At 36.6% G+C, this 21042-nt stretch overlaps 1 protein-coding gene across 4 annotated transcripts in view; it reads left to right on the forward strand.

Moving 5' to 3' along the window:
* Window positions 1–21042, forward strand: part of EXOC6 (exocyst complex component 6) — a 101007-nt gene that overhangs the window by 28711 nt on the left and 51254 nt on the right. For all 4 annotated transcript variants that reach the window (XM_007429955.3, XM_007429958.3, XM_088129003.1 and 1 more), the window contains exons 3-17: window positions 586–633; window positions 726–816; window positions 1899–1944; window positions 5740–5944; window positions 6799–6954; window positions 8111–8179; window positions 9564–9647; window positions 9726–9772; window positions 10728–10848; window positions 12832–12903; window positions 13889–13986; window positions 14540–14645; window positions 16198–16307; window positions 18695–18806; window positions 19531–19665. In XM_007429955.3, coding sequence (XP_007430017.2) covers window positions 586–633; window positions 726–816; window positions 1899–1944; window positions 5740–5944; window positions 6799–6954; window positions 8111–8179; window positions 9564–9647; window positions 9726–9772; window positions 10728–10848; window positions 12832–12903; window positions 13889–13986; window positions 14540–14645; window positions 16198–16307; window positions 18695–18806; window positions 19531–19665 — 1500 coding nt within the window. The remainder of the gene's footprint in view (window positions 1–585; window positions 634–725; window positions 817–1898; window positions 1945–5739; window positions 5945–6798; window positions 6955–8110; window positions 8180–9563; window positions 9648–9725; window positions 9773–10727; window positions 10849–12831; window positions 12904–13888; window positions 13987–14539; window positions 14646–16197; window positions 16308–18694; window positions 18807–19530; window positions 19666–21042) is intronic.

Consider the following 21042-nt stretch of genomic DNA (forward strand, 5'->3'; position numbering starts at 1 on the left):
CATCTTTGTTCAGAATTTAATGAGTTTTTTAATAAACTAGAATGTGCTCCCTTATTATGATGACCTAATGAGTCACTCAATATGTGGGAAACTCTGAGGTCGAGCACTGCCTGCACCTGCAGCATTAAAATGTCGCTTGGTTGGCAGTATCCACGTTTGATGTTAATCAACCTCCCAGTGTTTGCATTCAGCAAAGTATGAATGTTTAATTACCATAAAATGCAATCAACATTTCTTGCAGACAATGAATGACACATAGAGCTCATTGAGGTTATCAAAGAAGGACCAGTGGTCAATTGGGTCAATAATTTGAATTGTTTGACAGACCTATTGAAACAAAGTTCAAAAATCCCAAGTAAATTTGAGAAGTTTGCCACTGAATCTGTTAGAAAGAACTGTCATAACTAATTGAAGTTAACAAAAACCCTTGGTGATCAAAAGTTCAAGTTCAAGCTGTAGAGTTAATTTGGATTTACATTTCTTTGTTCTAAGTTTCTCATGAAGCATGATCTGATTACAAGGGTGAGCAGTTGCATCAGGGCATTATATGCGTATTTTTCTAATAAAGGTGAAATCATTTTTAAGGTCCAAGTTACTGATACAAACAGAAGACTTCAAGAAGCTGGGAAAGAGGTAAGAAAATGGCTTTTCCAATTCATTCAACAAATGTTTATGGAAAATGACGTGTACATAATTTAACTATAGTATGTTTGAAAATATCCAAGGTGCTAGCTCAGACAGAGGAAGTCATCCAGAGTAGACTTCAGCAGAGGAATATTATCACCGTGGTTGAGAAACTTCAGTTGTGCCTTCCAGGTTAGTTATAAATGTTTAAACGCCAAATGTAGGAGTACCTAAATATCTCTACCAAAGTTAAATGTAGGTACATTTCAACAGAACTAATGCAAAATTGAGTTTATGTTTGTGGCATACTTTCTAAAGCAAATATTGTTGAAGACTTAAAAGTGATGTTTAAAATGAGATGCAGTTTTCTTTTTTAATTTTTTTAAAATTTTGTTCATTTATATCCAGGATATTAGTGAGGGACTGAATATTGTTGATGATATTAATTGGTAGATATGTTGTTGTCATGTGGTTGGATATTATTTAACCACTCTTTGAACACTGAACGTTTCAAAGGCAAGCTGAAACATCATATCCATCATTTTCCAAATCTCCATTTCTGATATTTGATTTTAATTAGATAGAGAAACATTGCATTTTTACCACTGTCTGTAAATCACCGTGGTTCCCTGATGTATTCTTCCTGTAACAGATGTTCCTGCCAACAGCAGTGATCTGTTTTTGGATGTGAATCCATTGTAATTTTCACAGATCACGTTAGGTGGTACTGTTGGCATACAATGCACTATCCTCTACTAATTTCTGTTGCAGCCCCCACCCTCCGAACAGCATCCCCCCAGAGATAAGGAGGGTGCCCTCTCTTCTGGGTTCCAGAAAGCTTTGAAAACCTGGCTTTGGTCCCAGGCCTGGGGTTGATGTTTATGATTTGTTCAGTGGCCCCTGTTCTGTGTTGTTGTTTTTGCTATCTATTATTTGCTGCCTGTGTGATTCAATGTTTTTAGTTGTTTTTATATTTTTTCTAGTTTTGTGCACCACCCAGAGACCACTGGAGTTGGGCGGCCAATCAAGTTAAATAAATAAATAACAACAAATCTTAAAAATGCTTTGAGATCACCTTAAACTTGTTCTCTAAATGTACTATTTTTACTTATTGTTCTCTTCCTTTTTCCACCTTATATTTTTATCTTTATATTATAAAACTTTCATGAGGACAAGAATGCCTTTATATATAAAACCAATCATTTTGAGAGCTTTGTATCTTGATTAAATATTTATAGTGGAATTTATGACTTTTAATATGTCTTTTCTTACAGTATTGGAGATGTACAGCAAATTAAAAGAGCAGATGAATGTCAGAAGGTGAATAAATCCTTTTTAACTCAACTAAATGTTTTAATGAATTGGTTCATACGCTTGTCTTTTGCAATTACTGATGGAGTAGTAAAGCCTACTTTGGTGAAGACATTTAATGACTTTGGTCTGGTCATTGTATTCTTTTCCTGTCTTTGTTTCATGTTTTTCATTACAAATGAACAATTGTCATGAGGAAAAATAAAGCATTTTCAAAGGGTTATTGACTGCCTTTAGAAATTAAACTTCCAAGCCATATCCATGAAATTTAAATAGTTAAATTTGGTTTATAATTTCAGTTATTGTTTGATTTGTTTTTCTTATTTTAAAACAAGTAATAAATTATCAAAATAGCAAAGAGGCTTTTCTTGCTGGTTAATATTTGTCTTTGGTTGCCAGCTAGTACACCATGCAACTTTCAAAGCAAGTTCTAAATAACTGTGTCATTTTTCATTAAAAAGAAATAATGCACACTTTAGATCTAACTATTTGATGTCTATGCATATTTATTGAATTAAAATTCAGGCTTTTTAATTATGTTGAGTAGTTGCTTGAATATGCCAGGAAGACAGTACAGTATAGCCAAACGCTTTGCTTTTCACCTTTCTCTAATTATTTTTTTAGTCTTGTTAATCTTTCAATCTCTGTCTCTCTTAGGGTTTATATATTGCTAATATACTGTGTCTGTACTATTTCATTTCTTTTTGTACTCTTGATGAAAATGGGAAATTCCTGGAGCCATCTTGGTTAGGCTACTGTCTATTATGCAGAATCATTATTCTGTAGTGCAGCCACCAGATTTCCCTGCCTTTTAACCATGACGGTATGCCCTCTAACCTTTCATGGATAAAAATAGAGACACTCTTTTGCATGAATAGGAAGGAATATGGGGAAAGCCTGGTGGTCTGGCAATGTGGCTGCAGAACAATGGGGGGCAGGGGCATCCGCAGGGGGGTCAAAAAAGTCAGGATGATGGCTGTGACTGTGTGATTGAGGCACTGTCCTTTATTCTGTATGCTATGCATGCAATGGATATGAAAAGAGGCAGGGCTTCAATTGTGCAGATGGGGCCGCCATCTTGACCGTTTTAAACCCTAGATTGGCATCCCTGGTGATGAGGTCCATTCAGTGTGAATTCAGTAAGCCATACTCCGAAAGCAGGAATAAAGGTGTGTGCAGGTGGAACCAAAGTAAATCAAGTAGATTGTAATTACATCCAATGTAATGAGACAAATACAATAAAATATAAATATAATCCTTTGATCAGAATCTGGGAATGTGTTTGCAGTATCTAGGAATTGTTTGTTTGCTTTGGCTTGCAGAAAAACCTAGAAGCCCAGCTCTTTACAACTCTTTTCTTCCTTGCACACACCTGCTTAGGTTATGGTGGAACAACAGTCCCAAATCTACATGGAAGCAATACTTTTATAAGGTGGTGGTGAAGGTTTACAGAATAATGTGCAAATATCTAAATGTCCAAGAACTTATCATCAGACAAGATGGATAAGAATATTTGGGGTGGGGGGTGGGGAAAGCAGGGAAGTGGAAGTAGGTAAAACTGGTTTTAAAGCTGCATCAATACAAGATTATAATTTTAGAACATTTCTAGGAGAGTGTCCCGATGCACAGTTTAATTTTATCACATAGGGAGATGTTGTTAAATTATACCCAGGTCTTCCCAAGCAAATACTTCTTAGGCTTCCCTACTTCTGGAAATATAAATATCTGTTCAAGAGTGCTTTCTGACTTTCTGGGAGACACAGAACCCTTAGTAGTGGATATTGCCAAATAGTAGCAGTGAGAAGAAAACCGTAATATGGAGAAAGTGTATTAATATTCTCACTTTCTCCCAATATGCATAGTCCTTTGGATTACTTAATGCAAGGATGCAGTCATTGTATTGTGGGTATCCCTTAGTCTGTCAGTGTGTAAAATATTGGGACTGCTGCAATATAGAGAGTGGAAATATATTCTACTTCAGGAGTTGGGGGCAGCAGGCTCTTTTAATTCTTTCAAAATCAGAGATTCAATGTATAGGAATCTCAGAACATGAAGCCAGTTGCTAAGACTGCTCAGAACATCCCTGTTGGACTAGGAGGCTCAAGTATTAGAGAGATTCTATACATATTTGTAGGAAAGTAAGATATGTAATTGGTCTGCTTTTTGATACATGATTTGAATCAGTTGTGAAAGAAGCTCCATCTTTGATATAATTAGACAGTATAGCCCCCTTTCTAGTGGATTTAAGAGTTGATTAAAATTAGCTATCTGGCCAGCTAAGAAAAATGGATTAGAGCTAAAAACAAAAGCATTAGTTATCCATGTGCCTCCAAGGTCCTATACATTCTATGGAGAATGAAATATAGGGGATATCTGAAGTTCAGTATAACATATGTGTTTAAGTCTTTTATAACTTAGACCCAGCAGAGTGACTAGCTCAAGTAAATTCAGAGCAGTAACATTAGAAGAAGAATCATAATAAAATCATGTTTAAGATTATTTAACTGGGATTAAACGAATGTTAAGCAAACATGTTCTTCTGAATAGGCAGTATATCCCTCTAACACAGTGGTTCCCAACCTTTTTTATGCCCCACACCCCTAGGAAATGTTTGATTAATGTTCGCACTCCCTGCAAAAGTAATATTACATTTGAAGGTGAAGAAATCTAATTTCTAATGCAAGTGAACAAACTGTACTTAAAAAAATAAGCTCAGTGCATAAAATTGTCGCACCTCCTGAAATTCCATCTCACACCCCCTGGGGGTGTGGGCACCCCGGTTGGGAACCCCTGCTCTAACACCTAAACAGGGGAAGCAGAGTTCACAGTATGATAGCATCTCTATCATTATTAATTAATTGAATTAATTGAATTAATTGAGTTCAATTAATTAATTGAACTCCTTGCAATCTAAAACCCCTTAGAAGGTTTTAGATTGACTCCCTATCCAACAAAAATATGCAGAGAATATTCTTATGTTGTTCCCCTTCCATCCGGCATCCACTCCTCTTTTCCCCTTCAACAACTCTTTAACCAGATGGATATTTGCTGCCAATCCCTTCATACCCGTTCTCTATTTCCCTGACCCAAACTCACTATCTAGAAATATTTTATCAGAGCAACACAGTATCTTACCTTACTATCAGCGTGGGTCTGAAATATGAGAATAAAGTGTATCTGAGTACAGTTTAGACAAGGTGCCTTTCCCTTGCAGTTGAAAATGGCTCCTTTCTATCTTGCACATGTTTAAAAACCCAATTGTGGCATGGTGGGGGACAAGGATTAACTCTCTGTTATTTGTCTGAATGGAAAAGAATGTAGGTATAAAACTGCACATCTCTGAAAGACAGTATCAGAAATAATCTGCCATGTTCTTGCTGTTCTCTTTGACTAGAAATTTATAAGAAGAGTTGGGACAGATGCTACTTAGAGAAGATAATTTCTTCTGTTCTGTCCCATTTTTGTCCTTTATACTTAGGAGCAATCAGAGGCAAAAGCTGATTCTTGGCCCACTGCCCTGAATAATAAGGAGGGTTCCTAGGCAGAGCCTAGCAGCACAAAACTCTGCTTGTGACATAGCTCCAGAAGTAGCCAGTCTGAAGAAGGCTTGGTCCTCTCGACCCCAGAAGAGTCTGTATCCAGTGTCATTTGTTTCCTCCTTTTCATGTCTACTCTTGTATGAGACTAGATTATTCAGGATCTGGAATTTAGGCTGTTACCATTTTGTTTTGGTTAAAAAAATGCTTGCTAAGTTGTTAGGTTTTTCCTTTCTTTCTTAAAAGAGATGTTTCTTGTTTTTCCCAGATACTATTCTGCTTTAAAAACAATGGAACAGCTAGAAAACATATACTTTCCTAGAGTTAGTCAGTATCGGTTTTGCCAAATCATGATGGGGAACCTTCCAAAACTTCGCGAGGAAATTAAAGGGATTTCCATGTCAGATCTGAAGGACTTCCTGGAGAGCATTCGGAAGCATTCAGATAAAATTGGTGAAATGGCAATGAAGCAGGTAAACTTTCTCAAATACTCACTTTGTTAATATTGGTAAATAAAGCCTGACTGCAACAATCCAATTTAGTCCTGTTCCTGTCCTCAAGGAGCCTTCTCTGATCAGAGCATAGCACCCAAGGGCCTCTTTTATCATTCCAAATACATATTGGCAAACACCATAAGTGATGGCGCTCTCCGCAGGAATGTAGCTTTTTCCTACACATTTTGAAGTGTAAAATACAGCTTTACATCCAAATGGTAAAATTGGATGAATCAGATTCATGTTTGTCACACCTGGGGAGAAAAATAAAACCTGTGGAATCACTCTGGGAAGCCTTCATGTGTAATTCTGGAAATGTGGCAAAAACCCTGCAGCGAGTCTAGAATGGGGTGGATGTTTGTCTTCCTGTGGGTTCTTTTAAAGGCCTCTGTAAAACATACTTGACCGTGCTGGGCCCTTGTGCCAAGGGTACGTTCTGCTGACTGACTGCAAAGTGGATGTGCTTGGATGTGATCAGGAGTGTTTTGTCAGATAAGGGCTGACACGTTCATATGCCCACTATATTTCTTTTCTTCCTCCTTCCCTGCCTTATATTATCCCCACCCCCTTCAGTTGGGTTCAGAAGGAAATGGTTGAAAGACAGATTTAGCACCCTTCTCCCACTTTTGTTTCCGTCATATGTTCAGCTGCACAGTGAGTTTGCCACACTGCATCTGGCCTTTTCAGAAAAATGCTAAGGTCTGCTGGATCCAGCTAAAGTGTTATAAGACTCTGTTCCCTCAAACCTGCCTAGTTATGACTTGCATTTGTTTCTTGGTATAAAAGAGATCTGAGGAATTATTTTCTTGATAGCATATGCTTTATCAATGCAGGCACAGCAGCAGAAAACCTTTAATACTGCTCTTCAGAAGCATAGCGGTCTGTGTTGTGGAAGGAATGTATATGTAAATAGCAGTGGAATTGCAGAATCAAGGAGCGAAATAGTTTCAAAGCAAAACCTAGAAGATGAAGAAGAACATGAAGAGGAGGTATTTTAGTGGATTATCTTGTATTTTGATGGTTAGGTGTCTTTATGGTGTAGACTTTCATTGAGAAATAAGCAGAAACCTGAAGTTTATTTAAAAAAAAAAATCTGGTATAAGCTGGGACTTAAAAAGAATTGCTCCAAAGTACTTAAAGCCTGATGAAATGTGCAACATTTTTTTTCTCCTTATTGAGTACTTATTTCTATTACATGTTAACACTTATAAAGCCGCTCCTGGTTTTCAGAAGTAGTTTCCCTGCATGGCCATTATTTTTACTCATGGCATAATGTGATATACTCGATACAGGTAGTCCTCGAGTTACAACCATTCGAAGTTATGATGGTGCTGAAAAAAGTGACTTACGACCAGTCCTTGACTGCGTCCCCTGCAGTCACATGATCAAAATTTGGGCGATTGGCAACTGGCCTGTATTTACGATGGTCGCAATATGCTGGGGTCATGTGATCGCCATTTGCGACCTTCCCAGCCAGCTTCCAACAAGCAAAATCAATGGGGAACCTTGTGATTCACTTAATGACCACGTGATTCACTTAACTGCACTGCTTAACAACGAATTTTACTGTCCCTATTGTGGTTGTAAGTCAAGGACTACCTGTAAATATCATTCAGATGAATTTGATTTGGCTGAATACTTTATGCTACTCTTTTTTGTTATCAAGAAAAAGAAAAATGTAGGGGATTACCTCCATTTTCTTCTTTCAGGAAAACAGCCTCACTGTAACTACAAAAACCGTCAGTTATCTAATAGCTACTGCTGTAGTAGCTGTCCTAGATTTAGATAATTTATTTATTATCACCATTGCCCTTTTTATTCTTTATCTAATGAGGCCCTTGCTAAGCTTTTGCCCTCCAGTTGTGTTAGATTAAGTTGATAGGAATTGTAGTCTCAAAGAGTTGAAAGGTAACTTTGAGGAGGGTATTTTATCATTGATGGAGTAGAGTAGCAATCTTTTTGAATAAGTACATTCCCTCTTCAGTTACCACAATGACCAGATAACTAGTCATGATAAATTTTTCCTTGTACAGAAGAATACTGACTTAATGTTGAGCCTATTTAAAATTTATACTAAAAGTTTGCTTTGTAATATTATAGCTGATGTTATATTCTTGTCTTTTTTGTGGGGGTGGATTTCTACAGGTTTTGACTGCTCATGATCTGGTAGATTTTTCTCCTGTTTATAGATGCCTACATATTTATTCAGTTTTGGTATGTATTTGTATGTTATATATGAAATCCTTTTATTCATAGAAATGTATCTACAGTCTGATAATAAATATATGTATGTTATTTATTGCCTGCTAGTAATGTTTATTGTTGCAGCTTTGTCTTTTCATTCATAAAAAGGTCCTTCCGAAAAGGCAAGAGCCTGTGATCTTTTGGAGGCTCTCTTTTACAGACAGAAAAGGCAGATTTTTTCCCCCTAGTTTTCTTTCTCTTCTTAATTCCCATTGTTACCTCATGTAGTTCTGAAGAGTCCCCCAGTTCTCTGAAACAGCTAAAGACAAATGAGGCTGCAGAGAAAGGAGAAATTAGTGACAAGGTTATTGGGTGCAACTCTACAAAATTGACTGAGGCTAAGTAATGTTTAGAGTAGTCTCACTGAAAACAGTGAGATCAGGTTAGCTTAATTTAAGTCATATTGATGATAATGTGCATATTTTAAGTGAAATTTGGGCTCTGATAGGAGAGGGTATTCAATTCTTTGTCCTATCATGGTTCTGATCTAGGTTTGTAATCCTTCCTCTTGCAAGTCCTATCTACTATAGGTAATTAAAAATATGCAGTTAGTAGTTCTATGATTATATTCTTGTCCAGATAATCCCTAAAGGTAGCAATAAATGCAATATATTTTCAAGACAGGGGATTGAAAATAAATTCTAATGAAGGCTGTAATGCCATGAAACTTCAGTGGTGGTAGCATTTATAATTGTGGGGAAATTTTAAGTTTTGAAATAACATTTATGTACTGTATTTTCTATTTTTGTGAGGATAAACATGCTGTTAGACAAGCAGGGAATTTCACTATCCTGCTATGGTCCTCTTCTGCAGTTGGTTGGATAGGAGCACTAGGCTTGGTGGGACCTAACTCAAGAGTCCCAGAGGAATATGCAGGTCACACCTTACTGTGGAAAAGAGATTGTAAGGAAAGCAAGAAATGTGCGCCTGGTGGTCTCTTTCATGGTAAATCAGGAGCAAAACATCCTTGAGATGATGCAGGGGGATCCTTGGTCCTTTACTCAAGTCCCTGTTTTCTTGCAAGAAGGTCCATCAGTAAAGGCAATAAAGAGAATTTGTATAGCTACAGAGAAGATCAGGAAATCACCAGGGTGATCCAAAAGTCTGCTTTCACTACTTCATGGCCAATCTGTTTACAGGATGATAGGAACTGAAATCCTAAACATATGGAATTCCTGTACTAAAACAGAGTCTGAGAGTACATATGCACAGAGTACATATTTGAAGATACGATTATCCCACAATTAAAATAGAAGCTCCTTTTCATAATTAGAACTGTGGGGAAGAAAGTTGTCATGTAGGTATTTTGAGAGAACAAAGATATGTCTAAAATTGTGCATATTTTTCCATTTAGGGTGATGCAGAAACATTTGAAAACTACTATAGAAAACAGAGAAGAAAACAAGCGAGACTAGTTTTACAGCCACAGTCAAACATGGTACTTGAACTTTAAAAAATGGATTTATACAACCTCTCAAATTGCTTTCTGTTAAATGATTGTGTTTTTTTCTTACAGCATGAAACAGTAGAAGACTACAGAAGATACTTCAGTCAAATTGTAGGGTGAGTTCCAAAATAAGTCTGTTATTACAGCTTTTCAACCTGTTTGCATTTGCTTTTTTGCCTTAATTTTGCTATATTAACACCAGCAATGGATATTTTAAGATACCAAGGAGAGTGAACAGTTGTGCTACCTTGCTCCACCCATCATCATATAACAAATTAAGCTTTCTTGAAAGTAAATCTTGTGTTTATCAAAGAATTGGATCTTCAGGGCAAAAAGACCATTAATGCCTTGGTGAGATATTCTTCCTAGTGCCTGCTGACAATTATCATTCTTCTCTGATTGCCACTACAACATCCCAGAATGTCCAGGCTGAAGTTGTATAGTATATAACTGAAAACCATAGTACAGCAACTATGATAGGTAGGTCGAGGCCTAAAATTAAGCAGAAACATTGCTCTCTTCTTAGATAGCAGTAGACTGAATCTCTCACTTATGCAACATCCATTGACTGCCAAGATGTCTTCAGTGCACTACAACTCAGCCTGGGTTCAGTTGTTGGTTTTCTGTTGACTTATAATAAACTTCACAATCTAGGCAATCAGCCCTACATTGCTTTCCCACAGTCTTGCTGTGTTGATTGCATACAAAAAAAATTGTTCTCCCACTGAGGGGCAGTTGGAGGGAAAACTTCTATATTTATTACTTATATCTCAGATATACTTTTCCTAATTAAATGGCAAAGAGTAGGTGTCTTCACACATTCCCTTTAGCAAGGTATTAAAGGTACAAAATGTACTAAAGGCCCTGATACTACAAAAAGTCAGTGAAACTACTAAGATTTTCATTATGTTTTAGTGCTTCTACAATGAATGCTAGTAAAGCCTCTGGGTTTGGGGGCTGAGGGTGAAAGGGAGGAGGGAAAGAGAGAGCCCTGTGCTTTATTGCTATTTATAAATTGTATCTCAGGAAAATCACTTTAATTCCACTATTTATCTTGTTGTGTGCGTTCAGTTTTTTTGTCGTGGAGGATCACATTTTACATGCCACCCGAGGACTAATCACAAGAGCTTACACGGATGAACTTTGGAACATGGCACTTTCAAAGATTATTGCTGTCCTTAGAACTCATTCAGTAAGTGAGCTCGTTTTGTGAAGCTTCCCTTTAAATTCATCTACTTAAGGCCCTGCAAAGTATGTTTAGAGGAAGGAGAATGTGGGGAATGGTGGCGATGGTGTAGAATACAGGTCTATCATTGGAAAGGGGGGTTGTAATTTAAAATTGCTCAGATTTGGGAGAGAGCCCATCAAGCTTTTGTTTGTCTCTGCAGTATCAGGCTGTGAGTCACAGCCGTGGGCTATCTGCATAATCCCCCCCTGATTTGCAACTCCCCAGGTCTTCCAAACTGTGTTCTTAGTCTGAGCAGTTTAGAATATTCAGAGTTAATCTGCTCTTATTATTACAATCTGTCCTAATTAGTTTCAACCGACCTCTTCATTAGATCAGATTGAATTCATTTAGCACTGAAAATAGCACCAGGAAATAGTTTCTAATTGTAATTCCAAAAACTCTGTTTCCAAAATAAACTTCACCAGCAAAACCTTTTAGTACTTCTAAGGCACAGATCTGTTTCTAGCTACTAGACGTTATTTAATATTAGCTGTTATTTGATTGGGGAATTATTAACAAGTGTCATTTAGTCTTACAGAGTTATCTTTTCTTAATTTTTTGCAAGTATTTGCCTGTAAAAGAATGAAATAGCAAAAATTGGTAATAGCTGATTGAATTTTATTGTGACAGTTGGTCTGAAAAATAGAAGCAAATAGTTACCTAACCCAGGTTATTTATTTTATTTACTTAGCACATTTATTTAGCACATTTATATAGCTGCCCATCTCACAAAAAAGTGATTCTGGGAAGTGTAGAAACATAACAACTGTTAAAAACTACACAACAATCTAAAAGCAGTCAGCCATAAATAAAATAAACATATAAAACCCAAGAATGCGGGAGAACAGCCGTCACTTGACCTCATACAGCCACCTTGCAGATACCCCATGGGATTCCCAAGGCTGATGAAAAAACCATGTTCTAAGGGCCTGAAAAAGCCATGTCTTAAGGTTAAGTGTTTATCTATACAAAACCCCCACATATTTTTCAAATCATTTTCAACAGTAATACTTCTTATGGTCTCAGCAGGTGACGGAATTGGGCCAATCTTATCTGAAGTTTACTCAGAAACTAAGGAGGGTTAGATCTAGTTAATTCTTGGAAGGGAAACCACCAGGGGATCCCACATATCCAGGCTAGAGTGAGAAGTTGCAAAAACATCCTGGAAGAAGACAGTGGCAGACTACATCTGTATATTGCCAAGCAACCTGCATGGATGTATCTCTGCAGTCACCACTGATCAAGCTCAGCTCAAGCATATCTTTATCTTAAATCTTTTTATAGTTTCTACTTAAAGAACAAACTGGAGTAGCCCACATTTCCATCTTAAATCAGGTTTAGTGATGGGGAGCAAAGCGGGAGGTAGAGCACTTTCTCAGAAGTTGACCTGAATGCCAATTTGGATGGCTTTAGAAGAGTATCAGATACATTAATGGAGAACAAGACTATCAGTGGTTTCTAGTCATGAGGGGCTATATATCATCTCTGAGAAACCCTTCTCAAAAACTGTTTCTGGGGAAGATGAGCAGGAGTCCTATTGCCAATATGTTCTGCTTGTAAGCTTCTCGTAAGCATCTAGTTGGCCACTTTTGGAACAGAAAGCTATATTAGATGGACCTTTGGATTGATCCAGCACGACTCTTCTTTTCTTATCTTCGTTTGCTGGTTGTGAGATGAAGGCAAGAAAACCCTGATAAAGAGCCTTTCCTTCGAAATGGAGGAAAGGTGGTGAAAAGGTACCCAGATTGCTCTTGTTTGCTCCTTCCTTTTCTCTGAGTTCAGTAGAGAATCACAGTAATTGTTCTTGCCTCTTTCTTTTTTTAAAAAAATCCATACACTACTGGGCCATTAGTAAGCTTCATTGCTGTTGAGGATGAAGAACACATCAGTAGACTAATATTAATTTGCTTTATTTTTTTAAGCATAATCTGTGCTTTTAACTTTCAGTCCTATTGCACTGATCCTGATCTTGTTCTGGAGCTGAAGAATTTGATAGTTGTCTTTGCAGATACCTTGCAGGTTGGTAATGTGTTAGCATTTCAGGCATGGAATGTCCATTTACCATCCTTTTCTTATTTATTTTATTAGATTCAAGAAATGCTTGCTTTAAGATTAAACATACACGAGTAATGTCCTTACACATATTAAAAATAGAAAAGATAAGAAAATGGAAAGCGAGACATCTGTTTTCAGTAACTTTTGACTGTCTTCCCCAATCTAGTACCTTCTAGATTTATTAGAACTACAATACTGGGATTCCTAGCCAGCGTAATCAAAGGTCCTGCTGGCTGAAAATTCTGAGAGTTGCAGTCCCAATCACTCTGAATATTTACTTATTAGATACATATTCTGCTCTTCATTCAGGAACTCAATATGTGGTACAAGTAATAGTCCATTTTTTTTCCATTCTGCATGTCTTGAGTTTGTCTGTCTACAGTTGTCCTTGCAGACCAAACTTGATAAGTAAGAAAGAAATATGAAGTTAGGACAGGTGCTTCTGAGCCCATATTCTACATCATTTTATGGGAAAGGGGTGAGCTGTCATTTATGCTGGGATGGAGGAGATCAGTGCACGAAATATATAATAGCATATTAGTTGAACGGGGAGGTTGACTTTTCATATGGAATCCCCTCCCCCAGTTTCTCTTCATGCATTCAGATAATCATGGAAGAGCACTTGGCTTCTATGTTATATAAAGGGCATGGTGAAGGAAAATGGTATCCATTCATTCCTTCATTACAAGAGCTCCAACATTACCATATGAAGCAGGGCAGAGATAAATGAGAAGCCGTGGAGAAGAAAAGAGATTAGAGCAAGCATGCTTTAGGAATGAGGAGGAAAGAAAGTCCCCAGTGGATTATTGAATGGGAAAGAGATTGGTGTATGCTGACCTTTACTTACAAAAACATGGGATGCAGGCCTCAAACTTCTCAGTTTTGTAATATCATATGCTTGCTTCTGTTTGCACCTTTGAAATATTCTTTTATTTTACTGTTTTGTTAGGGTTATGGTTTCCCTGTCAACAGACTATTTGATCTTTTATTTGAAATAAGAGACCAGTACAATGAGACGCTTCTTAAAAAATGGGCTATATTGTTCAGGTTAGTATTGCAAGATAAGAAGAAGGTCTTTCAAAATGACAGCCAGTTTTGGTTCTACTTTTAATGGCTAAATATTTGAATATTTCATTCTGCAGTCTTTGAAATGGTATTTGTTTATTTTGTATTACACACACACACACACACACACACACAATGGTTACTTATTGTTTTGATTTATACACCAAGACCACCCATCCTATATTCTGGGGATTTCAACTTTAAAATGAAATATTTGGTGAAGTATAAGATTACTGTTCCATATGAAGCTTCTTTTTTTTAGCTTGACAAATATTTGTAGTTTAGTATATTATCAGTTCTCGTCTACTGAGACTAACGATTACAGTTGTGATACTTCTCTGCTTCTTTTTTTAGCTATAGTTCACTGCACTTTAAATCACCAATATTTTTGACATCAGAATTCACAAACTCATAATTTTCCCTTTGAAAGAAATGGGATGCAGTAAAGCTTAACACTGGCTGGATTGTGCCCATGTATGTCATTATATTATGTACTTGAACTGTATGTTCCTAATTAGTTCCTTAAATTCTGCAGGGATATTTTTGAAGTAGATAATTACAGTCCAATTCCTGTATCAAATGAGGAAGAGTACAAACTTGTGATTAGTAAATTTCCTTTTCAAGATCCAGAACTTGACAAGGTAAGAGAACCTCGTGGCATATTAGTTTTTAAAACTAAGGAGAAGAGTATTTATTCAGATTTAGATGCTCCTGCCTCCCTTTTTTTCATGCATAAAATAAGATGATTATTTCAAGAATATTATTAAGTTTCAAGAAAATAATAAATAGGAAATCTATAGAGAAAAATATAAGTGAGAGAAGAATTGAGAATAGCGTAGAACTGGCTGTATTTTGCTTCTTATTAATGGCAAATTAGATTGCCATTGTGTCTAAAAAAAGCGGCAAACTACAGTTTAATTGAATCATACCTAGCTGACCAACCAGGATCTGTTTCTAGTGACCTGATTCATACATTGCACTAAGCCATTGGTTGCTTAACTGTGGCTGTTGAATAAATCACGATTGAGTTCAAGTGGCATACTAAGCACAAACTCTTTACAAACTGCAGTGGTGAGGGTCACACAGTGTGCTAAACCAGTGGGCTCCGTTATAGCTTAACATAGAGGTATGTGACTTAGGGCTTCCACTTTCCATATCTCCAGAAGTTAGTACCAAAATTTAATTTTAATGTAGGAAATAGAGAAAATTATTAAAATGTGTGGACAATAATCATCTTAAGTTAAATTCAATTTTGGTATAAATGTAATGAAATAAAATCTAATTTTTCCTGACCTCACTCTACTTTTTGGAATACAGCTCTTGACTCCACTCTAAGCTCAAACACAACTTTCAGACCAGAAATATTTTGCACATTCTTGGCTTAGAACAATGTGTGAACCTAACTAATATGTCTTTGTAATATAATGTTACTGTATTCATCCAGTGCAAACCTATGAGAGTTAACAGAGAGAACATGGCCGTATACCATCTGGTGCCATCCAGATGTGTTGGCTCAATTCCCATAATCTCCCAACTATTGTAACTGTTGACTGCACTGGCTGGGAGATGATTGTAAGTCCAAGATGACTAGGAGCATCAGGGTAAGAAAGGCAGCGTTAGGAATTTGGTTGAGGGCCCTGAGATCGTGCCTGTGTTCCTTCCCTAGGAGCTCATCTTCTTCTCTGTGCTAATTTTCTTTTAAACTTCTCCCTTTTACTATGTTTTGGTTACAGTGATGACAGTAACCTTGAGGCTTTAGATCTGGCTTTTGTGGTCTAAACCTGTATATTAATCACATGAAAATTATTGGTGATACTCTAAGTATCCTGCAATAGAAAGGACAGGAGGAAATGAGGAGGAAAAAAACCCCTTCAGTGATTATTTTTTCTCCTTTGGAACCGAATTTATGCCGCTCAGACTGAATAGCTGTTATATTTTCCAGATAATGAGAGGAGGCAGGATTCATGGTCCAGCACATGGAGGAACTTAGAATATTATGGCGTATTTTAATATGAGTAATTTTGTTAGGCATATATCTGATATTTAATATATGTCACTGTAGAAGACAAGAATAGAATTTAAGTAACTAAATTACAACCAAATATAGTTTAGATTTGAGATGAGATTCTTTTTCCTTAACTTGACCCAGTTTGAAACACAGTACCACATGGCAAATCTGTTTTGCTTCCACAGCATCGCTTTCCAAAGAAACTTCCAATGTCACAGTCAGTGCCTCAGATTTATATCCAGGTTAAAGAATTTATTTATGCAAGCCTTAAATTTTCAGAGTCACTTCATCGGAGGTAAGCATTGATGAAATCAGTGTCCATGTAATAATTTTAATTGCACGTGTTCTCCTGTGCTTCAGGACAAGGAGAAACTAAAGGGGTTTAGCCTTGTAATATGGCATGTGTCTGGTTTTGGAAAGTCCTGTGCTGAATCCCTAGTATTAGCTGGGAAAGATTCCTCTTGAAAATGTTGGAGAGCCAATGCCAGTGTACATAGATATTGAAGAGCTAGATCAATCGTCTGTCTCAGAAATAGGCAGTTCCCTGGTTTATCCTCAGACTTTCTGATTCATCTTCCTATTTGCTCTGCATGCAGTTTACAAGTTGCTTTTCATTTTTTTAAAAAATATTTTTTATTTCGGTCATAGACCAGCATAAAACTAATAACATGTTGCTCTAAAATAGAAGTAAAAATAAAAAAAATTGATAGAATAAAATAAGATAAAAATAAAATTATTAACATAAAATTACAAAGTACAGGATTAAAATCTGGGAAAGACCCATAAAATTATAATCAGTTTTACAATCAATAAGCTGAATGCTATAGATAACTAGGATAGATAACTATAAAAGGACACAAGTAGTGCTAGGAAGTTGCTTTTTATTAGTTTATCCTCTGTTCCAAGATATTTTTAGAAAAAGTAATAGATGTCCAAACGCTTCTCATCCATCCATCCATCCATCCACCCACCCACCCACCCACCCACCTACCTACCTACACACACATACACACCTGTAGAAGGAAATAAAGCTTTGTTCTTTTGTTTTTTGAAGACATTTCCTTCTTCCCTCTTCAGGTCAAACTTTATTTGTATCACTCCATTCAATAATATCTTTGTATTAAAAGATGTCCTTCCTGGAATATTGAGAAGTTCATTTTCTAGTAGATAGAACACAGTACAAAGGAGAATTTGCTCTACTGTGTTCAAAGGCTTCCATTTTCATTAATCTCAAAGCATTACTTGGCTTTAATTGGATGGAATGTGTAGTTCTTCTTTGCTTGCTGAAATCTGGAAACTATTTCAGTTTGTTGTCAAGCTGTGCCTACTGTTGACAATGGTAAATGGCTCCCCTTTCACAAATACTGAACTAATAAGGCTTCTTAATCTCCATCTCCAAACAGGAACTAATTAATCATGCAGATTACTCTTTTGCAAATATATATGAAGAGCCACAGTTCAAATTACATAAATACATATGCTGAATTTTTTCAAATCATTAGCAAGTGTTAGCTTGAGTGAAATCCAGTCCTTTGTGGCAGTTAAGCAAACTTATATTTGATTACATGTGTGCACAAATAAAAATAACGTGTCTCTGTAAAATATTGTATCTACATCTTGAAAATGATTTATGTATTACTGTGCCTCCAAAAGGATGGGGCATCAGGGAAAACCAGATTATGGCTTAAGTCACATGTATTTAATATTACTATGCATCAGCATTCCCAAATGTTACGCTTACCATCTTCCTTGGACTTTTGGTAAATACTATGTGCTTCTCTGTGCACTGAAAGCTGTGTGGGTAGAGAAATTATTAATGCTAACTCCTTGTTGTTAGTTTTAGCTCTGTATTAAACCAGTATAATGATTTCTTGACGATGTAGTGATACTGTAGCAGTATTTGGGAGGTACTGATTTTAGCACCACTCTTGTAAGTTTCTGTCAGGCTTCCCTTTAGCCTTGGAACAGCCAAACTAATTAATTTTGCAGGTAAATCAGTTTGGCTTCTGCTTCACAGGAAGCATTGCAGCAGCAATTTCACCATGCTTCTGCTGAAACTGTGGGGCAGAGCATCTTTCTACCTCTAATCTCTGGCCTCTGGCATCTTGCTCCATCCAGAGGCCATGGGCCTTTGGCTTCCTACTCTTGACCTTTCCATCCAAGCCGAGCAGTGGCATGACTGCTCCACCAACAGTGGCTGATTTTTTTCCCTCCTGACTATGAAAAGCTAAGGCAAGGAGATTAAGAGCAAAGATGAGGTGGGGTTTTTTGGTGGGGTTTTTTTTTTGCAGTTTTCCTCCCACACTGGCTGGCTTTGGGGGCGCTGGCAGCACATAATGGGAAAGATGGTGACAGTTGGGGGTTCTGTGCAGAGTCTCCAAAATGAGGAGGGCAAAGCCAGCAACTAAATGGAAGGGGCTTAAATCTGTGCAGGTACCCCTCTGGAGTAACTAAAATGGTGTATTGGTGAAAAATGAATCTGGATACGGTGGGGAAGACTGAAGGATAATTTTTTAAGTTGGAATGTTGTCCTTCTCCAAGAGAACCAATATGCCAAGAGGTATATTGATACTGAGGCACAACCAGATGGTGGGAAGGAAATGTTAAAGCTGCAGGCTTATTTAGCAGCTTCATATGCAATGTATTCATCTGTTTTCAGAGTATCTCAATTTTTTTCTCCAGTTCAACAGAGATAGATGACATGCTTAGAAAATCTACAAATTTATTGCTGACTAGAACTTTAAGCAGTTGTTTACAAAACCTCATTAAAAAACCTCACATAGGTTTGACAGAGGTAAGTGCTGAGATATAGTTTCTAATATTCTATATATTTTTGGGTGTAGTTCAGGGACTTCCAAACTCTTTCCTTAGGAATCATGCAGCTTCCCCAGAACTTTTAAAATAAGAAAATCAGGTATTGTGGACAAGTTTCTTTAAAATACGTCTTGATATTATTTCTATGCCTTACTTGAACCTGTGGATCTGCAGGGGGGGGATTTTGGGGTAATTTGAGCTCATATGTTGAGTTAAGTTTGCAATGCATAACAGACTCCTATTCCATCTATTTTAGTTTAATTAATTAATTAATTAATTAAATTTATATGCTGCCCATCTCCCCCAGAGGTCAACTACTACTACTCCAGTCCAAATAAATGATGAAAAACAGCATAGGAGAGAATGTTCTCTCCAGCATAGAGATATTCTTTAGCGAGCACTTAAAGATTCCTTAGTGGATATATTAGCATGGAAAAGATTTCCTGAAGCTAGAAAAGGTACACATAATGTCTATAATGAAGCTTCTGCATATGTTGCTATTCCAAATTAGAACGACACTTTGTCTTTAAAATAGACGTATCTAATCTGTTACCATCAATCCATTATATGCTATGTTTGTTTTTGTATTATATATTCCGGTTTGGGGGGGGTCCATCCTTAAGAGTGACCTAAATGTAATTTGAAACTTAAAAAATGTGTTTTATTAGAACTTGTTCTTGTATCTTTGTTTATATTTTTTTAAGCTGGTGCAAATTATCATAAATACAACACATTTGGAACAAGCATGTAAATATCTTGAGGACTTTATAACTAACATTACAAATATTTCCCAAGAAACTCTTCACACAGCAAGATTGTATGGTCTTTCAACTTTTAAGGTATGTGAGATGTGATCAATTTTCAAGTCCTAGTGTGAACAGCCAGATTATTTCTAGATATTGTGCTCTAGCTGTATGTTCTGGGTGCAATTTATATATGTATGAATAACAGTGCCAAACATATTAGGAAAAGTAACTCAGCATCATAAAAGATAGTTCCAAATAGTTATCTATATAGGGTACATTAACTTAGCAGTAAAATAAATGAAATTAACTTAGGTACATTGCTGTTATGATATAAAATCACTTTTGGAATGTTGGTTTATTTTAAAATAACATAATCTCATTAAAATTAATCCATGGTGAACTATATATTACAATGGTATGACGGGGTCATATTTGGGAGGAGACAAAATGAAAATATGTTTGTGCTCAACATCTTCGGTTACACCTGCATGTTTTTCAAATTTGATTACACATGTTGATGGCTATTCCAGGTATTTTTATTAGCAAAGACATGGCATTTTGAAGTCTCCAAATAAAGGAAAAAATACGAAAAGAATGTCAGAGGAATAGGCATCTGTGAGTTTGGTCGCTGGATAATAAATTTTAAGCCAGTGTATATAGACTACAGTTGCACAGGCATGGATTACTGAGTTCCCTACATTTGTACCACTGTTGGCAGAAGATCAGTATTTTTGGTGTTCAGTCAAGACCTAGAGTAAGTACAGACTCTCTGATGTCTGGTACTAGGAGTATCTCCAGGTAAGTATAAAGTAATGAAGGGAAACTAAAAATAATTTCACATATGCTCAGTTGTAAATGAGCTAGTGGAAACTGACCAGGAAAATGATCTTGGGGTATCTGTGCCTCAGATTGGTAGAGCTAAGAAAGATGTAGGAACCAATGACCAAAATAATCAGGGAGCTGATGCTCTTTCTCAATGAACATTTTTATTTTTATTCACATTCTGTACAGGAACAAAATAAGGCAGTCTGTAATGATGATGATGATGATGATGATGCATTGATGTCTGTTTTAGAGACTGTAAAACAAGGTTTATAGAACTTCAGACAGCTAAGTTTAACTGTGCTGACTTAGACGTAAGGCCCTCTCGGTTTAGTAAGATTATTCCAACTAATTACATGTGTATAGAATTGCAGATAAGTTCCTACAGGAGCCTTGTGCAAGCACTGTGTGTGTATCTTTTATCAACTCATAAATTTGTGTATCTTTTATCAATTCATACATTTACTCATTGTCTTATCCTGGCATAATAATCTTGAAATCATCCATTTCAAATGTAGTTTGCCATGTCATATGGGGCTCTGTTTTGAGAAGATTCATTTGTATGTTTTCTGGCCTCACAGAACTAGCCACATTGTCTGTTGGATCCTATCTCTAGCATAGATATTATTTTAATGCTTTAGAAGATAA

This window comes from Python bivittatus, unplaced genomic scaffold (genome assembly GCF_059951505.1).
Source record: "Python bivittatus isolate LINGU-HERP-01145 unplaced genomic scaffold, Pbiv_v1 ctg000780_np1212, whole genome shotgun sequence".
Lineage (NCBI taxonomy): Eukaryota > Metazoa > Chordata > Lepidosauria > Squamata > Pythonidae > Python > Python bivittatus.